At 45.8% G+C, this 16,621-nt stretch overlaps 2 protein-coding genes across 3 annotated transcripts; one reads left to right on the top strand and one right to left on the bottom strand.

Annotated features, from left to right (window-relative positions):
- Positions 1-2,512: 2,512 nt before the first annotated feature.
- LOC106651644 (sodium-dependent neutral amino acid transporter B(0)AT3) lies at positions 2,513-16,475 on the bottom strand. 2 transcript variants are annotated; one of them, XM_014370261.2, is made up of 11 exons: positions 16,077-16,475; positions 13,738-14,044; positions 13,341-13,596; positions 11,742-11,857; positions 11,476-11,667; positions 11,123-11,395; positions 10,840-11,041; positions 10,556-10,758; positions 3,980-4,181; positions 3,470-3,893; positions 2,513-3,369 (listed from the first exon to the last, which is right to left on the bottom strand). In XM_014370261.2, the coding sequence occupies exons 2-11, from the start codon at positions 13,948-13,950 to the stop codon at positions 3,162-3,164; spliced, it is 2,289 nt and encodes a 762-aa protein (XP_014225747.1). In that variant the 5' UTR covers positions 13,951-14,044; positions 16,077-16,475; the 3' UTR covers positions 2,513-3,161. The 2 variants fall into 2 exon arrangements, with proteins under 2 accessions (XP_014225747.1, XP_014225749.1); XM_014370263.2 differs by having other exon boundaries at positions 13,341-13,569.
- Positions 5,133-10,511, top strand: LOC106651643 (multidrug resistance-associated protein 4-like). Its single transcript, XM_014370260.2, has 10 exons — positions 5,133-5,661; positions 5,842-5,946; positions 6,031-6,165; positions 6,249-6,679; positions 6,762-6,918; positions 7,000-8,421; positions 8,489-8,763; positions 8,830-9,060; positions 9,123-9,655; positions 9,722-10,511. The coding sequence occupies exons 1-10, from the start codon at positions 5,600-5,602 to the stop codon at positions 10,334-10,336; spliced, it is 3,966 nt and encodes a 1,321-aa protein (XP_014225746.1). The 5' UTR covers positions 5,133-5,599; the 3' UTR covers positions 10,337-10,511.
- Positions 16,476-16,621: the final 146 nt, after the last annotated feature.

Below are 16,621 nucleotides of genomic sequence, written 5' to 3'. Positions count from 1 at the left end.
CAACAACAGTATTTCAAATGAGATTTGCAGATTTCACAGTAACATCGGTATTTAATTCTTTGGATTTATAAAGCATTTGCCACTGATCGTCTTTTTGTACCTTATGTTCCGCGATGAATCGTGAATTCTGAATGAATCATTACAAATTTATCAATTTATGAAATCTTAAAAATAAAATTCTGTACCTATTTCCCTTTAGGCCTCTATTGTATGTTTTTTATGAATATATTTAGTACAACACATATTTTATTATTGTCATTATATCTCATTCGATCACGATCTTTATTCTTCATTTTCAAATTATTGTCAACAAGTTTTTTTATTCTTATTATTGTCGTAAGTAATTAAGAGTTATATATCTCGTTTAAAAATTGGCATTTATATTACAAAAATGTCTTTTGTCGCTATAACGAGAATTATCGCTCTTTTCGTGAAAATGAAGTATTTAATGTGGAATAAAATTAGAACAAATTTTGATGCATTCTCGTATAGCTGCCTACACTTCTTCATTTAATCAAGGTTTTTATAATTGTCTTGTTTTTTTTACTTGATTTCAGTTTACTTTCAACTTGATCAGACTACTTTATGAAGACATTCTAACCAATCAGTGTTGCTCTACACACTTTTTTCATCAACAATTAATTACAAATAAAATTTTTCACCGAAATAAGAAGAATAATATTTCATATTGAAACCAAATAAAGTGTTTCTTCAAGTATTAGCAGCAGCCTTTATATAGTAAAGCAGTTTTCATTTGTAAATTTATATAAATTTTCATATAAATCTCAAAATTCAAGCTTACATAAAAAAAATGCATCCATCATCACAGGTATATGTATTATATAATTCAAGATTGACGACAGCAATGATGTATAGATCCAATCACGAATTAGCTAGTAAAAAAAGTTTTTTTTTTTGTAACTATAGTTTTCAAGTTTACAGCAACAATTGCCTAAGCGATTAATATTCGATAAAATTCAATACTCTTGTAACAATTATATAATATATGTATGGGTCAAAATAATACTTTTTTACAAAACCGTGCGCACGTATGTCACCGATCTTGACGCGCTTTTGGTATGTTATAGTACATGGTAAAAAGGTCCCAAAAAAAAATTTTTAGACCCCCTCCCCCCTCCTACCCCCCACTTCCGGTATAAACGTCCATTTTCGATCTATATTTTTTCTGAGGACATGAAGCAAGTAAAAAATCTGAAAAAATTCATAAAAATACTTTTCCACAATCCAAACAACCTTGAATTTTTTCAGATTTTTTGAGTGCTTCAGGCCTTCAGATAAAATCATTGAAAATTTCAAAAATCGAGATACGGCGGTATGAGCCGATGTAGTACTCGGAAATTTTTTCAGTTATTTTTCGCATTAAAAAACATAACCTCAATTTTTTTCAGATTTTTTCAGATTACCTAACGCACCTTTTGAAGCCAAAAACCGATTTTTTTGACGAAAATAATTTTTTTAGGACAGTACGGAGCCTCGAAAAATCTGAAAAAAATTTTTTCTTGTTTTTTTCATCAAAATACGTAATCTCAAATTTTTTCAGATTTTTTAATTGAAGGCGATAGCTTCTAGGGCCGAAAAATGCTATTTTTAACAAAAAATGGTTCCTAGAACCCGATGGTTCCGGTGAAAAAATTTGAAAATATTTTTTTTGAATTCCTTGTCAAATTTTAATAAATTTTGACCGTTTCAAAAGTTCGATTGAAGCTTCCTAGCTCATTTTAGAGCATCAAACGAGTTTTATCATTCCTTAATGTCTTCAGAAACGTCTTCAGATATTTTGCACTAATCTTTGTCCTGCTCTAAAATGAGCTAGGAAGCTTCAATCGAACTTTTGAAACGGTCAAAATTTATTAAAATTTGACAAGGAATTCAAAAAAAATATTTTCAAATTTTTTCACCGGAACCATCGGGTTCTAGGAACCATTTTTTGTTAAAAATAGCATTTTTCGGCCCTAGAAGCTATCGCCTTCAATTAAAAAATCTGAAAAAATTTGAGATTACGTATTTTGATGAAAAAAACAAGAAAAAATTTTTTTCAGATTTTTCGAGGCTCCGTACTGTCCTAAAAAAATTATTTTCGTCAAAAAAATCGGTTTTTGGCTTCAAAAGGTGCGTTAGGTAATCTGAAAAAATCTGAAAAAAATTGAGGTTATGTTTTTTAATGCGAAAAATAACTGAAAAAATTTCCGAGTACTACATCGGCTCATACCGCCGTATCTCGATTTTTGAAATTTTCAATGATTTTATCTGAAGGCCTGAAGCACTCAAAAAATCTGAAAAAATTCAAGGTTGTTTGGATTGTGGAAAAGTATTTTTATGAATTTTTTCAGATTTTTTACTTGCTTCATGTCCTCAGAAAAAATATAGATCGAAAATGGACGTTTATACCGGAAGTGGGGGGTAGGAGGGGGGAGGGGGTCTAAAAATTTTTTTTTGGGACCTTTTTACCATGTACTATAACATACCAAAAGCGCGTCAAGATCGGTGACATACGTGCGCACGGTTTTGTAAAAAAGTATTATTTTGACCCGTATATATAACGACGTGGTACTGGTAAATTCCAGAATAATTTCTCTTTTCATCCGTTGAGAATAAAATTTTTGTATTTATATCTATGTACGCATATTTTGACGATGAATATGTGTATTTATATATTTTATAAACTGTAAATAACAATCGGCTTGTTGAGCTTTTCATACCTTTCGTTAAATGGACTATAATAAGTATATATTTAGTTTAGTTCGCTTTTTTTTCTATAACCACGCGTAAATGAGTTTGCGTTTGATTAATTTCCCATATAGTAGAAGTGTAGACGGCGTTAACTTACGAATAGATTATTTCACCAATCAAACGAGTGAAAACAGTTTTTCTCTCCCAGTAAATCCTATTGACTATGTTAATACCAGTAGCGAATCGTTTTTAATTCTTCTCTCTTTTTCTTTCTAATTTGCACTCTTTTTTTTAACAGTATAATTGACTGATGCCGTTCAGAATATAGATAATGGAAAGAAAGAAGAAAAGAAAAAAAGGCGCGTGAATAGAGCCTCGTTGTTTTCTTTCGGCAAAGTACATACAATTGATCGTGCAAGCAAGCAATTGTACATAAGTTGAGGAAACGGAGCGACGGATCGATGGATGATTTAGGTGACGTCGGTGTCGTCCTCCTCGTCGTCTTCGCGCGGTCCACTGGTCGGGCAGCAAAGACCCTCGCTGCCGTCCGGCCTGATGCAGAAGAGATATTGCTCGGCTTTGGTTGTCTCGTGAGGGACGATGCCGTGGAACTCTTTGAGATCGGCCGCCGGGAACCAAGCCTTCTCGTTGTCCTCGACTATCAAGATGTTGAACATTCTGCCGAGGCACAGAGACGACAATTAGTTTCAAGTTCAATTCAATCGGTCATTGGTCGAATAATAGAGAGAGAGAGAGAGAGAGAGAGACGAGAGCTCACCTGCAAATGCCGACCACCGGTATCCAGAGGATCGAGGCGAGAATGAGCACGGCAATGAGCACGAGGGCCCAGGTGGGCCACTCGAGCCGCTCGGTTATGCCCTTTTCGGCGACCCAAGCCTGGTAGCCGCTGCCCTGGACGACGATCTCGACGATCGACGCCACGAGGATGCTCAGCATGGCCAGCGGCGACAGGTACTTCCAGCATATGAGCCAGTAGAGGCCGGGCCGAGTACCGGTCATGAGCTCGATGTCGTCGGCGAACCTCTTGATGCCGTAGACGTAAGCCACGCCGATGCACTCGAAGAAGGCAATGATGAGCAGCGGAAAGTTGCCGCTGAAATTGTCAAACAGGACGAAGACGTAGCTGCCGGCGCCGTGCGCGAACGCCATCGATATCGAGCAGCACACCAGACAAATGCCCCCTGTAACATCGTGGTAGATCGTTTCAGCAAATTGCCTATTAAATATATGCGGCTCGAGACTATATTCGAGTACTTGGCCAACCTACCCGTGAGAATTTCCTTGCGCAGGTTCGGAAAGAGCTTCATGTCGACGATGCTCGTGACGACGCCTTCGAGGGTGCCGAATTGCGAGTCGATGCCGAGCGTGAACAGCATGAGGAAGAACAGCACCGACCAGAACTGCGCGCCGGGAAATTGATTGATGGCCTCGGTGAAGATGATGAAGGCCAAGCCGGTGCCCGACGCCGACTGCAACACACACGATCCGTGTCAATTTCATTGTTTGTTGAGCTTCGATAAAATAAGCTCCGCTGGCCACGAGTGCAGCTTTGCCTAGCGCTACGTGATTCGATGCCGATGCAGTTTCATGTACAACGAAACGGCGTGCCATTGACCGCGGCAGCAAAGGGGGACGCGCGTTTGTAATTTCTATTGGCACTTGCGCGAATCTGTACGCTTATCATTACGCTGTAATAGTCGGATCCACGTGGATATATATGTAGAGACCGGTGAGTAGTATCGATTTTTTCTTCTCCATGGAATTACAAAGGCCATGATTTATCGTATCATCGCGTGGAGCGTTGTGAGAAAGTCAAACGAAAAGAAGAGGCAGAGATCCATCTCGAGTTTCTCCACTTGCGTTCGGCGCTATGTCTCTCGCTCTTTCTCTTTCTCTCGCGTCAGTCGGAGTGCAAGTTGGTAATCGAGCATCGTCGCATCGTCGATGTCGCGCGACAACGAGCTCGTACGATTCGTTACTTGGATGTGTCTCGAGCTACGAGTGTAGGTGTTGTTCGAGCGATTAGCTTCGATTCTCGATCGACTGTTATTTGTGTTATTCGCGTCATCGAGCCTAAGTCATCCGGCGAGCGAGCCGACATCTAATACATACAAGTACGAAAAATTCATTTCTTTTTCAATTAAGGCTGTGTGTTTGCAACGCGCGCAGACACGAGCTCCATTATCAGTGTTTATACACTATTTTGCTGCTCTTTGAAGTTTTGATAAGCTATCGTTTGTCTGTTTCAGCAGGAAAAAAAAAGAAGAAAACGATAAAAGCTCGCTAATAGATTGATTTGCAATTATTACGAAAGCTCTCAGGAGCTTGTTTACATGCTCGTGCGTCGGCGCGTGGCCGGAGAAAAATTTTTCAGCCAATTATTTCGACGAAGGTGTTTCGAATTACGTATCGGTTTGCGCGACTCGCAGCCAACCTCGAGTGTACAATTATCGTGCGGCAATTCTTATTGACATTTCCATCTGATAAAGCAGCATCGATTTCTTATCTCGCGCGCGATCGCAGTTCAAACGTAAAAGTGAGATGAGAATTATTCGATTGGGGCGTCGCTGAAATCAGCAACGCACGAGTACGTAAGTTTAGAAGCTAGCGCCAACGTGCAGTGTGCGATTTGCTGCGGCGAAAGGCGAGAGATCGTCGAGTCCGATACATACAAAAGTTGTTGGTCTCATCATGATCGAGCGTCGAGGAAGGAATTACTGATCGGCGGCGCGTCGAGTGCATGTGTGCTGCTGCTGCTGCATGTGCGCCGCGATAGTGTGTGCGTGGGTGCGCCAAAGCTCCTCTCCTTTATGCAATTGCCATTCGGCTTCGTTCAGCTTCGCATCCGATATCATATATTGACGCAATTACCAATTGAATTGCCAAGATGGCCGATGGCAAGGGACACCCGTACGAGGAGGCCCACCCGATCAGCCGACTATTTTTCCTGTGAGTATATACGATACGCGTCCCAGTGAAACGGGCAGATACTTTCTTGCTTTACCGGCGCCTCTCGCCGACACCGACCTTGGGGCAAGCCGCGCGTTCAAAACAGTCGGCTGTTTTGGTCGCTGCGTGCGACCAAAATAAATGAGCAGATATATGCATGAAGCAAGACTTTTTTTATAGATGGTTGATATCGATCTTCAAGAGAGGCCAGGCGCTCGAGCACGCGGATCTGTCCGGAGCGCTGGAGCAGCACGACAGCGAGCTAATCGCCAAGGAGCTCGGAGTGTAAGTCGGCCTCCCAACTTGAGCCTCGATTTCGATCGCCAATTGTCGATCTCACGCACACGCACTTTTATCGCACTTTTGTAGCCACTGGACCAAGGAGTGCTCGAATGCCCACGTGAAGAACCGCAAGCCGAGCCTGTTCAGGGCCGTCTACTGGATGTTCCACAGGGAGTTCTTGTGGTGGGGCGTGCCGTCCTTTTTTTATCACTTTTGCATCAAGTCAGTGGACGGCGTTGAAGTAACAACAAAAGAGTCGGCCCAAAAGGACGTTTCGTTGGATGTAGCCGGTGTCGTTGTTTCAGAATCGTCATGACGTTCACGTTGGGCCAGGTGATCGGCGCCTTCGACAACAAGCAGTCGCCCAACTGGTACGTCATAGCCGTCGTCGAGACCTTTTGCTTCATCTGCCTGACCCTCTTCGACATGGTCATCTTCAATCAGATGTCGGTGGGACTGAGGCACCTGGGCATGAAGATCCGCGTGGGCTGCTCGGCTCTCATGTTTCGCAAGATCATGAAACTGCCGAGCTCGGCGAGGAAGGCCAGCGGGGGCAGAATCATCAATCTCATGTCGAACGACGCCATGAAGCTGGAGACGTCGGTGCTGTTTCTGCACACGCTCTGGATCATGCCGCTGCAGGTCACGGCCATCACGATCCTCATGTGGCAGTCGGTCGGCGCCTACGCCCTCGTCGGGGTCGCTTTGCTCCTGCTCCAGACTCTTCCGTTGCAAGGTACGATCACCACCGAAGCTAATCGAGTACTTTTTCCCGCATTTTCTCTCTCTCTTTCTTTCTCTGCCTCTGCCGTTGACAGCTGGGAGCGGTAGAGTCATCGCGAAACTGCGCAAGAAAATAGCCGGCAAAACCGACGAGAGGGTCCTGCTAACGGCCGAGGTCGTCCGAGCCATTCGAGTGATCAAGATGTGCGCCTGGGAGAAGCCGTTCGCGCGACTGCTCTACCAAGCCAGAAGGTAAGACGAGAATAGATAACGATCTGCACACGATTTCAACGAGTCGCAATTAGAGATCTCACACGAGCTCGCCTCGATCAGGAACGAGATGTACGTGCTGGGACTGGCCTACAAGCTCAAGTGCCTGCTCTGGGCCGTCGTGTCGTTCGCCCAGCGCAGCCCCGTCTTCGTGACCCTGATGCTGCACGCCCGGAGCGGCGGCCTGCTCAGCGCCACTACGGTCTACACCCTGGTGCAGTACTTCAACGTGCTGCACGTCATGTCGGGCTCGTACTTCCTCAGGACCATCGACACCGGATCCGAGGCTCTGGCCTCGCTCAAGCGCATCCAGGACTTTTTGCTGCTGGACGAGCAAAAGTCGCGCATCCTCTACGCCTTCGAGCCCAGGAAGGACGAGACGATGATCAACGTGGCGGCCGTGAGCTGCGGACAGGCCGCAACGAGCCCCACGCCACTGGCCCACTGCCTCGACGACATCAGCTTCAGCGTCAAGCGCAACATGCTCTACGTCGTGGTGGGGCCCGTGGGCTCGGGCAAGAGCTCCCTGCTGCGGCTGCTCCTGGACGAGCGCGACTTCACCAGAGGCCAGATACGCATCGACGGCAGCTTGTCGTACGCGCCTCAGGAGCCCTGGATCATTCAGGACACCGTGAGGAACAACATACTGCTGGGCAGCAAGTACGAGGAGGAGCGCTACAGGCGAGTCGTTCGGCTCTGCGAGCTCGACGCCGACCTGGAGGCTTGGCTCGAGGGCGACGACAAGCTGGCCTTGGAGAACGGCGCCAACTTGAGCGGCGGCCAGTGCGCCAGGATCGGACTGGCTCGGGCCATCTACCGCGAGGCCGACGTCTACCTGCTGGACGATCCGCTCTCGGCTTGCGACGCCGCAGTCGCCCGGCGTCTCTTTCACCACTGCATCAACGGGCTGCTGAGCGCCAAGACGCGAATCTTGGTCACCCATCAGCTCGAGTACTGCGTCGAGGCCGACGAGATCATATCCGTGGACGGGGGCAGAATCGTGTACCAGGGCGACTTCGAGACTCTGCGGCGCGAGGACAGCTTCTTCGAGCGCACCGACTCGACCGACCGAGAGAGCCACGAGGCCGAGTACGAGGCCGGCGAGGCCGACAGTCAGGACGATCGCAGCGTTTCCAACGAGGAGACCACCGCTAGTATAGAGGACGACGTCGATGCGACGGATACCGAGGCGCGACCGAGCGACGACGTTGCCTCGACCGAGGACGACAAAAAAGAGCCCCTCGAGATAAACGAGTTGCTCGCCGAGAATAAGGCTGAGGAAGAAGAGAAGGAGAAGGAGCACGTAGATAAATTCAAGGGACTAGTCAGAAAAGAACAAACGAATAAAGATAAATTCGGTAGATGCAGAATCTATAGAAAGTATTTCACTGGCGACGGCCAAACTCTCATCTGCGTTTTGACTCTGCTCACATTTGTTTTGGCGCAAACGCTCACGTCCATGTACGACGTCTGTCTTTCCTTATGGTAATTCCATTCATACTCCCATTAATCAGCTTGACATCTTTTTTGACACCTTTCCTCTTTTTCTCAGGGCCAAAAGTTACTCCAACAGCCAAGCCACCAAGCCCAAACAGATAAGCGAAGAGTACTACGAGTCTGCGTTTATAAACCCAGAGCCTCCGAATAGAGACCCCGAGAACGACATTCAGAATTTCATTTATCTCATGATCGGTATCGTGTGCCTGACGATACTCAAGTCGCTCTACTATGCAATGACTTTCAAAAAGATCAACTCTATATTGCACAACAGCATGGTCAGAGGGATCTTGCAAGCGAAAATGAGCTTCTTCGAAGCCAATAACACAGGTATGGCAATGAACCTTTTTGAATGCGAAATAGCTATTCAATGATTTTTTTGCATCCTTGTCGCAGGCAACATCATGAATCGTTTCACCAAAGATTTGGGAACCGGAGACGAAAAGCTGCCGATGATGTTGCTCGAGAATCTCGAGTTCATCTTCATCATTTGTGGCATAGCGTCCGTCATAGTGTACGTGAATCCATATTTCTTGGTCCTCATTCTGGCAATGGGGTATCTGTTGTACAAGCTACGCATGAGCGCCGTGAAAACGACTCGCGCCCTCATGAGAATCGAGGCCCAACGTAAGTTATCAACGTTCTCTCCCTCTCTCGAATCGCTCCTAATGTCTCTCGACGCTCCGTAGGAAAGAGTCCCGTTTTGCAGTTCGTCGACTCGACGTTCAGCGGCATCGAGTCGATTCGCGCCTTCAAAATCCAGTCGAATTTCAATTACACGTTCGACGCGCTGCAAAACGAGCACAGCGCCGCGGCCTTCAGCTACATCTACGCCGTGGGAGCTTACGGCATGTGGCTGGACCTCATCACGCTCGGCTTCATCACTATTGTCAGCTTCACTTTTTGCCTCTTCAGCCCGGACACGCAGAATGGCGCCGACGTCGGTATGACCTTCACCCAAGCTCACATTTTGTGCGGAATTCTCGCCAGAACCGTGAGGGTCACGGGAGACGTGGAAAATATGCTCGTTGCCGTTGAGAGGACCTCCGAGTACGCCTACCAATTGGAGTCCGAGAGCCAAGATATCAACCCTCGATTGCGGCCTAAATCTACTTGGCCGGAACTCGGAAGAATAGAGTTCAAAAAGGTCAACTTTAAGTACTCGAATAATGGACAACAGATTTTACGGGACATTAATTTGCGCATCAGGGCCGGCTCCAAGGTTAGACATTACTTTTCATTCATTCGATGATTTTTTTGATAAAATAAAAATTGCTTCGCTCGTTAGATCGGCATCGTCGGCGCGACTGGGGCGGGAAAATCATCGCTCGTAACGATTCTATTCAATTTAATGGATTACGATGGACAAATTTTCATCGACGAATGGAATTGCAAAGCCTTGCGGCTGGAAAAATTGCGGAAAAATATGTCGATTCTACCGCAAGAACCTCAGCTTTTCTCAATGACTTTGAGGAAAAATCTGGACCCCAACGACGATTACGACGACAAGCAGATCTGGTCGGTCCTCGAGGACGTCGAATTGAAAGGGATCTTCTCGTCGTTGGACCAGCCACTCGATCAGACCGGCTTGAGCACTGGTCAGCGTCAATTGCTCTGCCTGGCTCGGGCACTGCTGAGGAAGAACAAAATTCTCATTCTCGACGAGGCGACGGCCAACGTCGATCCTCACACCGAAGCTCTCATACACGCGACGATTCGCGAGCAATTCAGCAAGTGCACCATCATTATGATCGCTCACAGGATCAAGACGGTACTCGATTGCGATAGAATCGTCGTGGTGGATCAGGGAAAAATCGCCGAGTACGGAGAGCCCAATTGCCTTCTAAAAAACAAGAATAGCCGTTTTGCCGCGTTAGCTAAAGCTGAGCCGAACGATGCTTGAGCCAAAGACATTTCACTATCGTTGTTCTATTCTTTATTTTTTTACGATTTCTAGTCCCGTAAAATAGCCATGTAAGTTGTTGATTTATAAACGCAAAAAATCAAATGGACGAATTGTGTGTGTTGTGCGTGTATTTATAATTATTTACGATTATCGAGTCCGAATAATATTTTTGTATATATAACTGATACGAAGATGAATAAAATAAATGTCACTTACATTATCGAGTTCTTTCTGCAAATCGCATTCGGGCAAGGTGGGCATGACGAGACTCGTTAAACTTCCGTTGGGATTCGTGAGGTTGAAGACGCTACCGTTGGCAGGTAGATGCAGTGGTATTTTCTCGAAGCCTCCGAATAAACTGATGAGGGATGAGTTGCGGTCTCTCAGGCACGCCTCGTACGTCATGGTTGCTTTGAAGCCTGTAATGAAAAGCCTCTCTGTGTGGTAGCTAAAATTTGTGGTTTATAATTTCGAATGGACAATTTATGAGCATGCCGTACCAATGATGGAAAAAACAACGATGCCGGCGAACATGGAAGTGAAGCAGTTGGTCAGACTGACCATTATGGCGTCGCGGTAGCAATTGTTGTTCACTGGATTGTAGGACGAGAAGGCGATCAGACCACCGAACGCCAGGCCGAGGGAGAAAAATATCTGCGTCCCGGCCTCGAGCCATACGACTGGATCGGTTAGCGTGTACCACTGAAACGAGAGACGATCGTTGAAAAATTCGCTCGAATTTCGACCGCGCCGGAATAAGAATTGCACGAGCTCTAGACGTACTTTCGGCGTAAACAAGTGGCGCAAACCGTCCGACATGCCGGGCAAGGTGACGCCTCGGAAAAAGAAGATTATCAGGACGATGTATGGAAAGGTGGCCGTGACGTAGACGACCTTGCCCGACGACGCGATTCCCTTGATCATGCACATGTAGACGAGTATCCAGGCGACGACCAAAGCCAGGGCTATTTTCCAATTGAACACGTCCGGTGTGTTGATGTCCTTCGACACCATGAGGGTAGTGCGATACCAAAAATATTGCGTTGGGCTGCTTTGCTGTGGACACCGAACGTTCGTTTTTGTGAAAAGAAAATTCGAGTCATGAAGTTATTTTAAGCGATATATGCTTTGCCTACCAAACATTCGGGCTCGGGTGAGTAGGAGCCGTTTTGGAAATATTTGTTGGGGCACTCCGCCCAGGGTAGCTCCGATTGGAAGCTCTGAACGAAGTAAAATAGGCACCAGGCGATAATGGTATTGTAGTAGAGGGCCACGTTGAAAGATACGACGGCGCTGCTGACGCCTATGCCACCCATGAACGGCGATACCTGCCAAGAGACGACAAAAGCGTGAATTTTTTGTACTACACAATTTTGTGGATAATTGTTGATCGACGGCCGACCTGATTCCAAACTCCGATGGCGCCTTTTCGCAGTCTCTGGCCGATGGCTAGCTCCAGGTAAAATATAGGGATCCCCTCGATAGCCAGCATCACGAAGTACGGTATCAAAAAAGCACCTTCAAGCACAAAGTTCAATTATGCGCGAGCTTGGACCGGTATTTATCTCTCCTTTTGGAGCAACAGCGCTTTTTCCGATGTCGCTTCTTTTTCCGATGTCGCTTCTTTCTCCGACGCTCGCGTCCGACCGACTCGGCCACGGCGTCGATCACTCGACTCAGCGCTTCTTTCTTATTTTCCGGGCTCAAACTCGCTAGCGACTCGTCCGGATCCGATATTATGATCTTCACGTAAAGCCGCTTTGTGTGTTTGCGACTCTCCGCGTCGTTAACAGGATCGTTCTTCGACATGAGCGACACGGCGAAGGTTTTCGGCTTATTACCGGCAATTTTTTTCGAACCAACCCCAGTCACGCCCATCAATTCAATGCAACTTGATACGAAAAATACGATTTTCACGATTTCCGTATACCTGTAAAAAGTTTACAACACACAATCAGCTTTTCCAAATATATTGGCAAAAAGTGCGAAAAAAAGTCCATTACTTCATATCAAGTAGTATGTTTTTTCAATATTGTTCTTGATGTACGAGCTCACAATTGAAACGTTGTTGATTGTATATAATATTACATACCAATTAACCTACATTTTCATAAATCTTGCTATAGTTTCGAGAGCATGAAATATTAATTACGTGAATGTTCTTCCTTATATTTAAAATTCAACGCACATATTTAATGATTTAATTACTAATTATTCTTATTGCCGGTATTGTTATTGATGAACGTATTAAATTAAAAACTAACTAAAAAGTTTGATTTATCGATTAGCGTCGGAATTAACCTTTTATTTTAAAAAGGCTATGAAAATAAAAAATATATAACGTTTTTGTTGAAACCTCGAAATTGTGGATTTTTCGAAGAGAAAAAAAAATCGAACTGAATAAATTTCAAAAACTAAAAATAGAAAGTAAGATTGAAAAGATAAAATAAAATTTTGATAAAAATATTTTCAATTAGTTGGACAATTTTCAATATTACCGATAGCAACGAATATAAAAATTCCACGAAAATTATGAAAAATTAAAATATTTCATATTTTTCTCATCAGTTAGTGCAAGTACAATTTGCCGAATCATCAAATTCGGTAAAATACTGAGAACTAATTATTCTATAATGCGCTCGCTACAAACGTTTATGAAAAAATAATCCAGACTGATTTTAAAAATAAATAATTGTTGCGGCAAAAATAAGGAATCTGGAAATGATTAGTTTTGCACAATGGAGCTATATATAGGGAAAAGCCGTTCGTAATTACAGATACATTCGAAGCAGCCAAAGGAGTCTCGGCGGGGCGCAAGTGCATTCCCCAAAGTATTCGAATACCTTGTATACTATGTCGGGGTCTATAACTCATAAACTTATTCGTAAATATCTCTCTCTATCGAGTGACCCAGTTTGCCGTTTTTATTCAACGTTGTGGAAGTTTGAAAAATCCTCGCGCACATGTGGCCAAAGTATATAGTTATTAGAGGGATACTTACCACCGCCGTTCTTCTGAGCGAGGTAAGGAAATCTCCATACGTTGCCGAGACCGACGGCATAGCCGACCGTTGCCAGGAGGAAAGTGAGCTTGCTGTCCCAGTTCTCGCGCTCGTCCTCGCCGGCTTCGGGCTTGAATATGCCCTTCTCGGTGCTGCCGAGCTTACTGCCGCCGGCCGAGGTGGAGCCACCCCCGCCGCCCGCGTCGCTCACCGAGATCGTCTGTTTGCTCTGGACATCAACGAAAGGATTTGTAGACTGATGCGCCGAGTCGTCGATGATTGCGGCGAATGAGGGGTGGTGTGTGCGAGTATGAAAAATGACGCAAGCGTGAATCGCACGAAAGCAGCTATACATAAACGTGCTCTTATCTACAACTAGTGTTGTGCGCGGATTTACCTTTGCGCTTTGGGCGGCGCGATTGGGACTGGAGTCGTCGAAGCCGGCGTTGGTCGCGCCGTAGCTGAGGCCTCTCTCGGGCAGGCTCCTCTCCCTGCGGCTCTCGCCGACCAGTCGACCTCGCAGCTCCTTCATCTCGAGCTTGTCGACGCTCTTCTGGGGCTTGAGGTCGCGCGAGCTCTGCCGGCGCACCAGATGAGCCGTGTTCGCCATTGTGTCTTGCCCTGATGATTCCTTCGCTTCTGCTCATGCAATTATTTCCGAGATTTGTCGCGCCTCCGCTGCTGCTGATGCTACTACTGAGAGCCTGTAAAATAAATTCAATAAGGACAAAGTGAGCCTTCATCGACAGGTGTGTGCACTTATTGAAACAAAAGTGACCCGAGGCAAAATGACACTTTTTTCAAAGTAGGTTAACGGCAAGTCCAGCTCGATCACGCACACTTTTCATACGATCGACCGAGCTTGTGTCTTTTTCACGAGCTATTTTTAATTCCTCTCCTTTTAGAAGCACTTTTATCCTTTCGTGCTGGAAAATTGCTCGCTTCTGCGACGAGCTCGTGGATCGTGCGAATAACTGTTGCATGTGCCACGTATTTCGGAGCCCCGAGCAAGGTACTCGATGACAATAACTTTTCGAGTGGCAACAATTTTTACTGCTCGCTCCAAGGGCTGAAGGGCAGCTTTTCAAAATGTCATTCGCTTGTTCGTACGAAAATTCGCACGCAACAATATTACTTTTGCATTCGCGCCCAGCTGGCCAAAGCAATTTCTTAGCGACCGCTCCTTCTCTTTGTTTTATCAGCTATAGCTCGAGTTGTAAAAAACGTATTTTTTTTTGCCGTACAGCGTATGCAGTGAATTCGTTTCAATCGATAATTTGATTTGTTCAGCGTTCAATGATACATTAGCGCGCTCAAACAATCGCAAGCTCGCTCGCTCGCTTGGCTGTGTCGCAACGGGACACTGGCAAAGTGCAGCCTGACGATATACATATAGCTATATTCGAGGAATATTTAAAAGCTCCATAGAGGCGTCGTTGAAAACCTCACGCGTCATTAAGTCCCGCTTAAGCTCTCTTGTGTTGCGTAACCGGCTGGAAAAAATGTATACCTTTCGCCGCGGCTCTTTTCACGACTGATGTGACGTTTCCGACTTGATTGTTGGCGCTCGCTTCGTTTTAATTGACGTATATCAGACTTTTATTATATTTTTCACAAGTGCTAATTGCCATCCACTCGACGAGCTTGCAGACAGACTGGCTCAAATCTCGATATTATATTTAACTGATTTTGACTCTTTGATAATCATGTTACAGCGCCGATAAGCTCTTCATTAAAACTTTCCCATTCGCAGGTGGTTTAATTCAATTTTTCCTTTGTAACTTTTTTAATGCAAATGAAACAGCTGCGTGTGCTAGAGCATCGTTCGCAGGCTCTTATCGCTCTGGATCGATATTTTTGCACATGGAAAGAGGCGCGTTGCTCGACGAGAGATTTATAAGATTATGCACTCGATAATTGCACGTACTCGAGCTGTCGAGGAGCATTTCGGATCGATTCTTTATATCAGACAGCTATTATGTGTAGGAGGCATTATCGCACTCGTATATTAAGAAAAGACTAGCGGGCATAAAATGGTGTCATCGTGTAGCGCGTGCAAACTTAGTTTTTGCATATCGAGTGGCTACGCACACAGATCGCGAGGCCTGAAAAACACGAGGTCTTTAGAGAGTGGAAAAAGCTGAGTAAATGCTTTCGAGTGAGGCTCCGATCGAGCGAGTATTACGACTGAACGTTTTGAAAGACTTTGCGGAGTTTCTTCTCCCTTTCGTTACTCGCTGCGTGACCCTGAGGGCCAGGCTCCACGCGGATCTCTGATTGCAAGCTCGAATTGATACGTTGATTACTCCAGTCAGACGATTAGCCTCGAGAATTTAGTGGTATACTAATCGTCACTGATCTATTGTTTTGATTCGATTCGCGTAAAGCTTGCCGTTGCCGCGTAAAAAGCTCGAGAGCAGCTACTCCTTTTCGATGAATTATCGCCGCAGTCATCGACGAGGAGGAAGACTCGTTTCGAAACTATAGTGCCATAAACGAGCTCGTGTGAGTGAGCGTAAGCGAGAAAAGGCAGTAGGTAGCATGCAGGCAAGAGGGCAAGAGAGAGAGAGAGAGGGCGAATTCTATATCGATTGCTGGAAAGGACTGAATAGAGCTTGCGAGTTGCAGTGTAGGTATATAGTCACGCGCGCGCACATACAGGGACACACATACGCTTCAACCCGATCGCAGGATACAGCGAGAAAGTAGATTTATCAACTGATATAATTGTATTACTTGCCAAGACTGGAGAGCGAGCGACGACTTGCTCAAGCGAAACGTGGCCTGCTTCCGAAACCAGTGAGCGACTTGCGAACGATCGACGGATCCGCTGTCGTATCCATTGGCGGAGGGTAATGTGCGGGAGGCCAGAGATTCAGCTGCGACCGATTGCTGGAAAGTCGATTCCCACGTCGACGAAAGCTCCGCCACTGCTATTAGCACTATTGCTCATGGTAGCGGACCACGCGCAAACCCCTCTCGATCGAGTTTGCCCTCGAGCTTTCCAGCCACGATCCGAGCTCGGCTTCCCTGTGTATATTAATTCGCTGACACTCGCGCGCAGCCAACACAGCTCTGTGACGCTCCGACTGGACGATTATCCCCAACGGCTCCGTGTTGTTGCCGTCGACGTCGCAGTCGTCGTCGCTACTGGAGCTCGCCAACGAGTTTCGACTTAAATCATCATGCAAGGACCCGAGTTTACTCAGTGCGCCCCGCAATGCGCAGGTGCAGCAGCAGCAGCAGCGCCGACCTTTACATAAAACCCATCGGTGCATCGT

The sequence above is a fragment of the Trichogramma pretiosum genome, unplaced genomic scaffold, assembly GCF_000599845.2.
Source record: "Trichogramma pretiosum strain Unisexual culture from Peru unplaced genomic scaffold, Tpre_2.0 scaffold59, whole genome shotgun sequence".
NCBI classification, from domain to species: Eukaryota; Metazoa; Arthropoda; class Insecta; order Hymenoptera; family Trichogrammatidae; genus Trichogramma; species Trichogramma pretiosum.
Note: the sequence above shows the minus strand (reverse complement) of the source record. Positions and strands in the feature narration are given on the sequence as shown.

Bases quoted from the DNA above. Each gene is read 5' to 3' on its own strand.
- LOC106651644 (XM_014370261.2), bottom strand. From the start codon at position 13,950: ATGGCGAACACGGCTCATCTGGTGCGCCGGCAGAGCTCGCGCGACCTC. The intron at 11,858-13,340 runs GTAAGTATCCCT...TTGTGCTTGAAG, and splicing joins CGCTCAGAAGAACGGCGGTG to GTGCTTTTTTGATACCGTAC. The intron at 3,894-3,979 runs GTAGGTTGGCCA...ACGATGTTACAG, and splicing joins GCGCAAGGAAATTCTCACGG to GGGGCATTTGTCTGGTGTGC.
- LOC106651643 (XM_014370260.2), top strand. From the start codon at position 5,600: ATGGCCGATGGCAAGGGACACCCGTACGAGGAGGCCCACCCGATCAGC. The intron at 5,662-5,841 runs GTGAGTATATAC...CTTTTTTTATAG, and splicing joins ATCAGCCGACTATTTTTCCT to ATGGTTGATATCGATCTTCA. The intron at 9,061-9,122 runs GTAAGTTATCAA...GACGCTCCGTAG, and splicing joins CATGAGAATCGAGGCCCAAC to GAAAGAGTCCCGTTTTGCAG.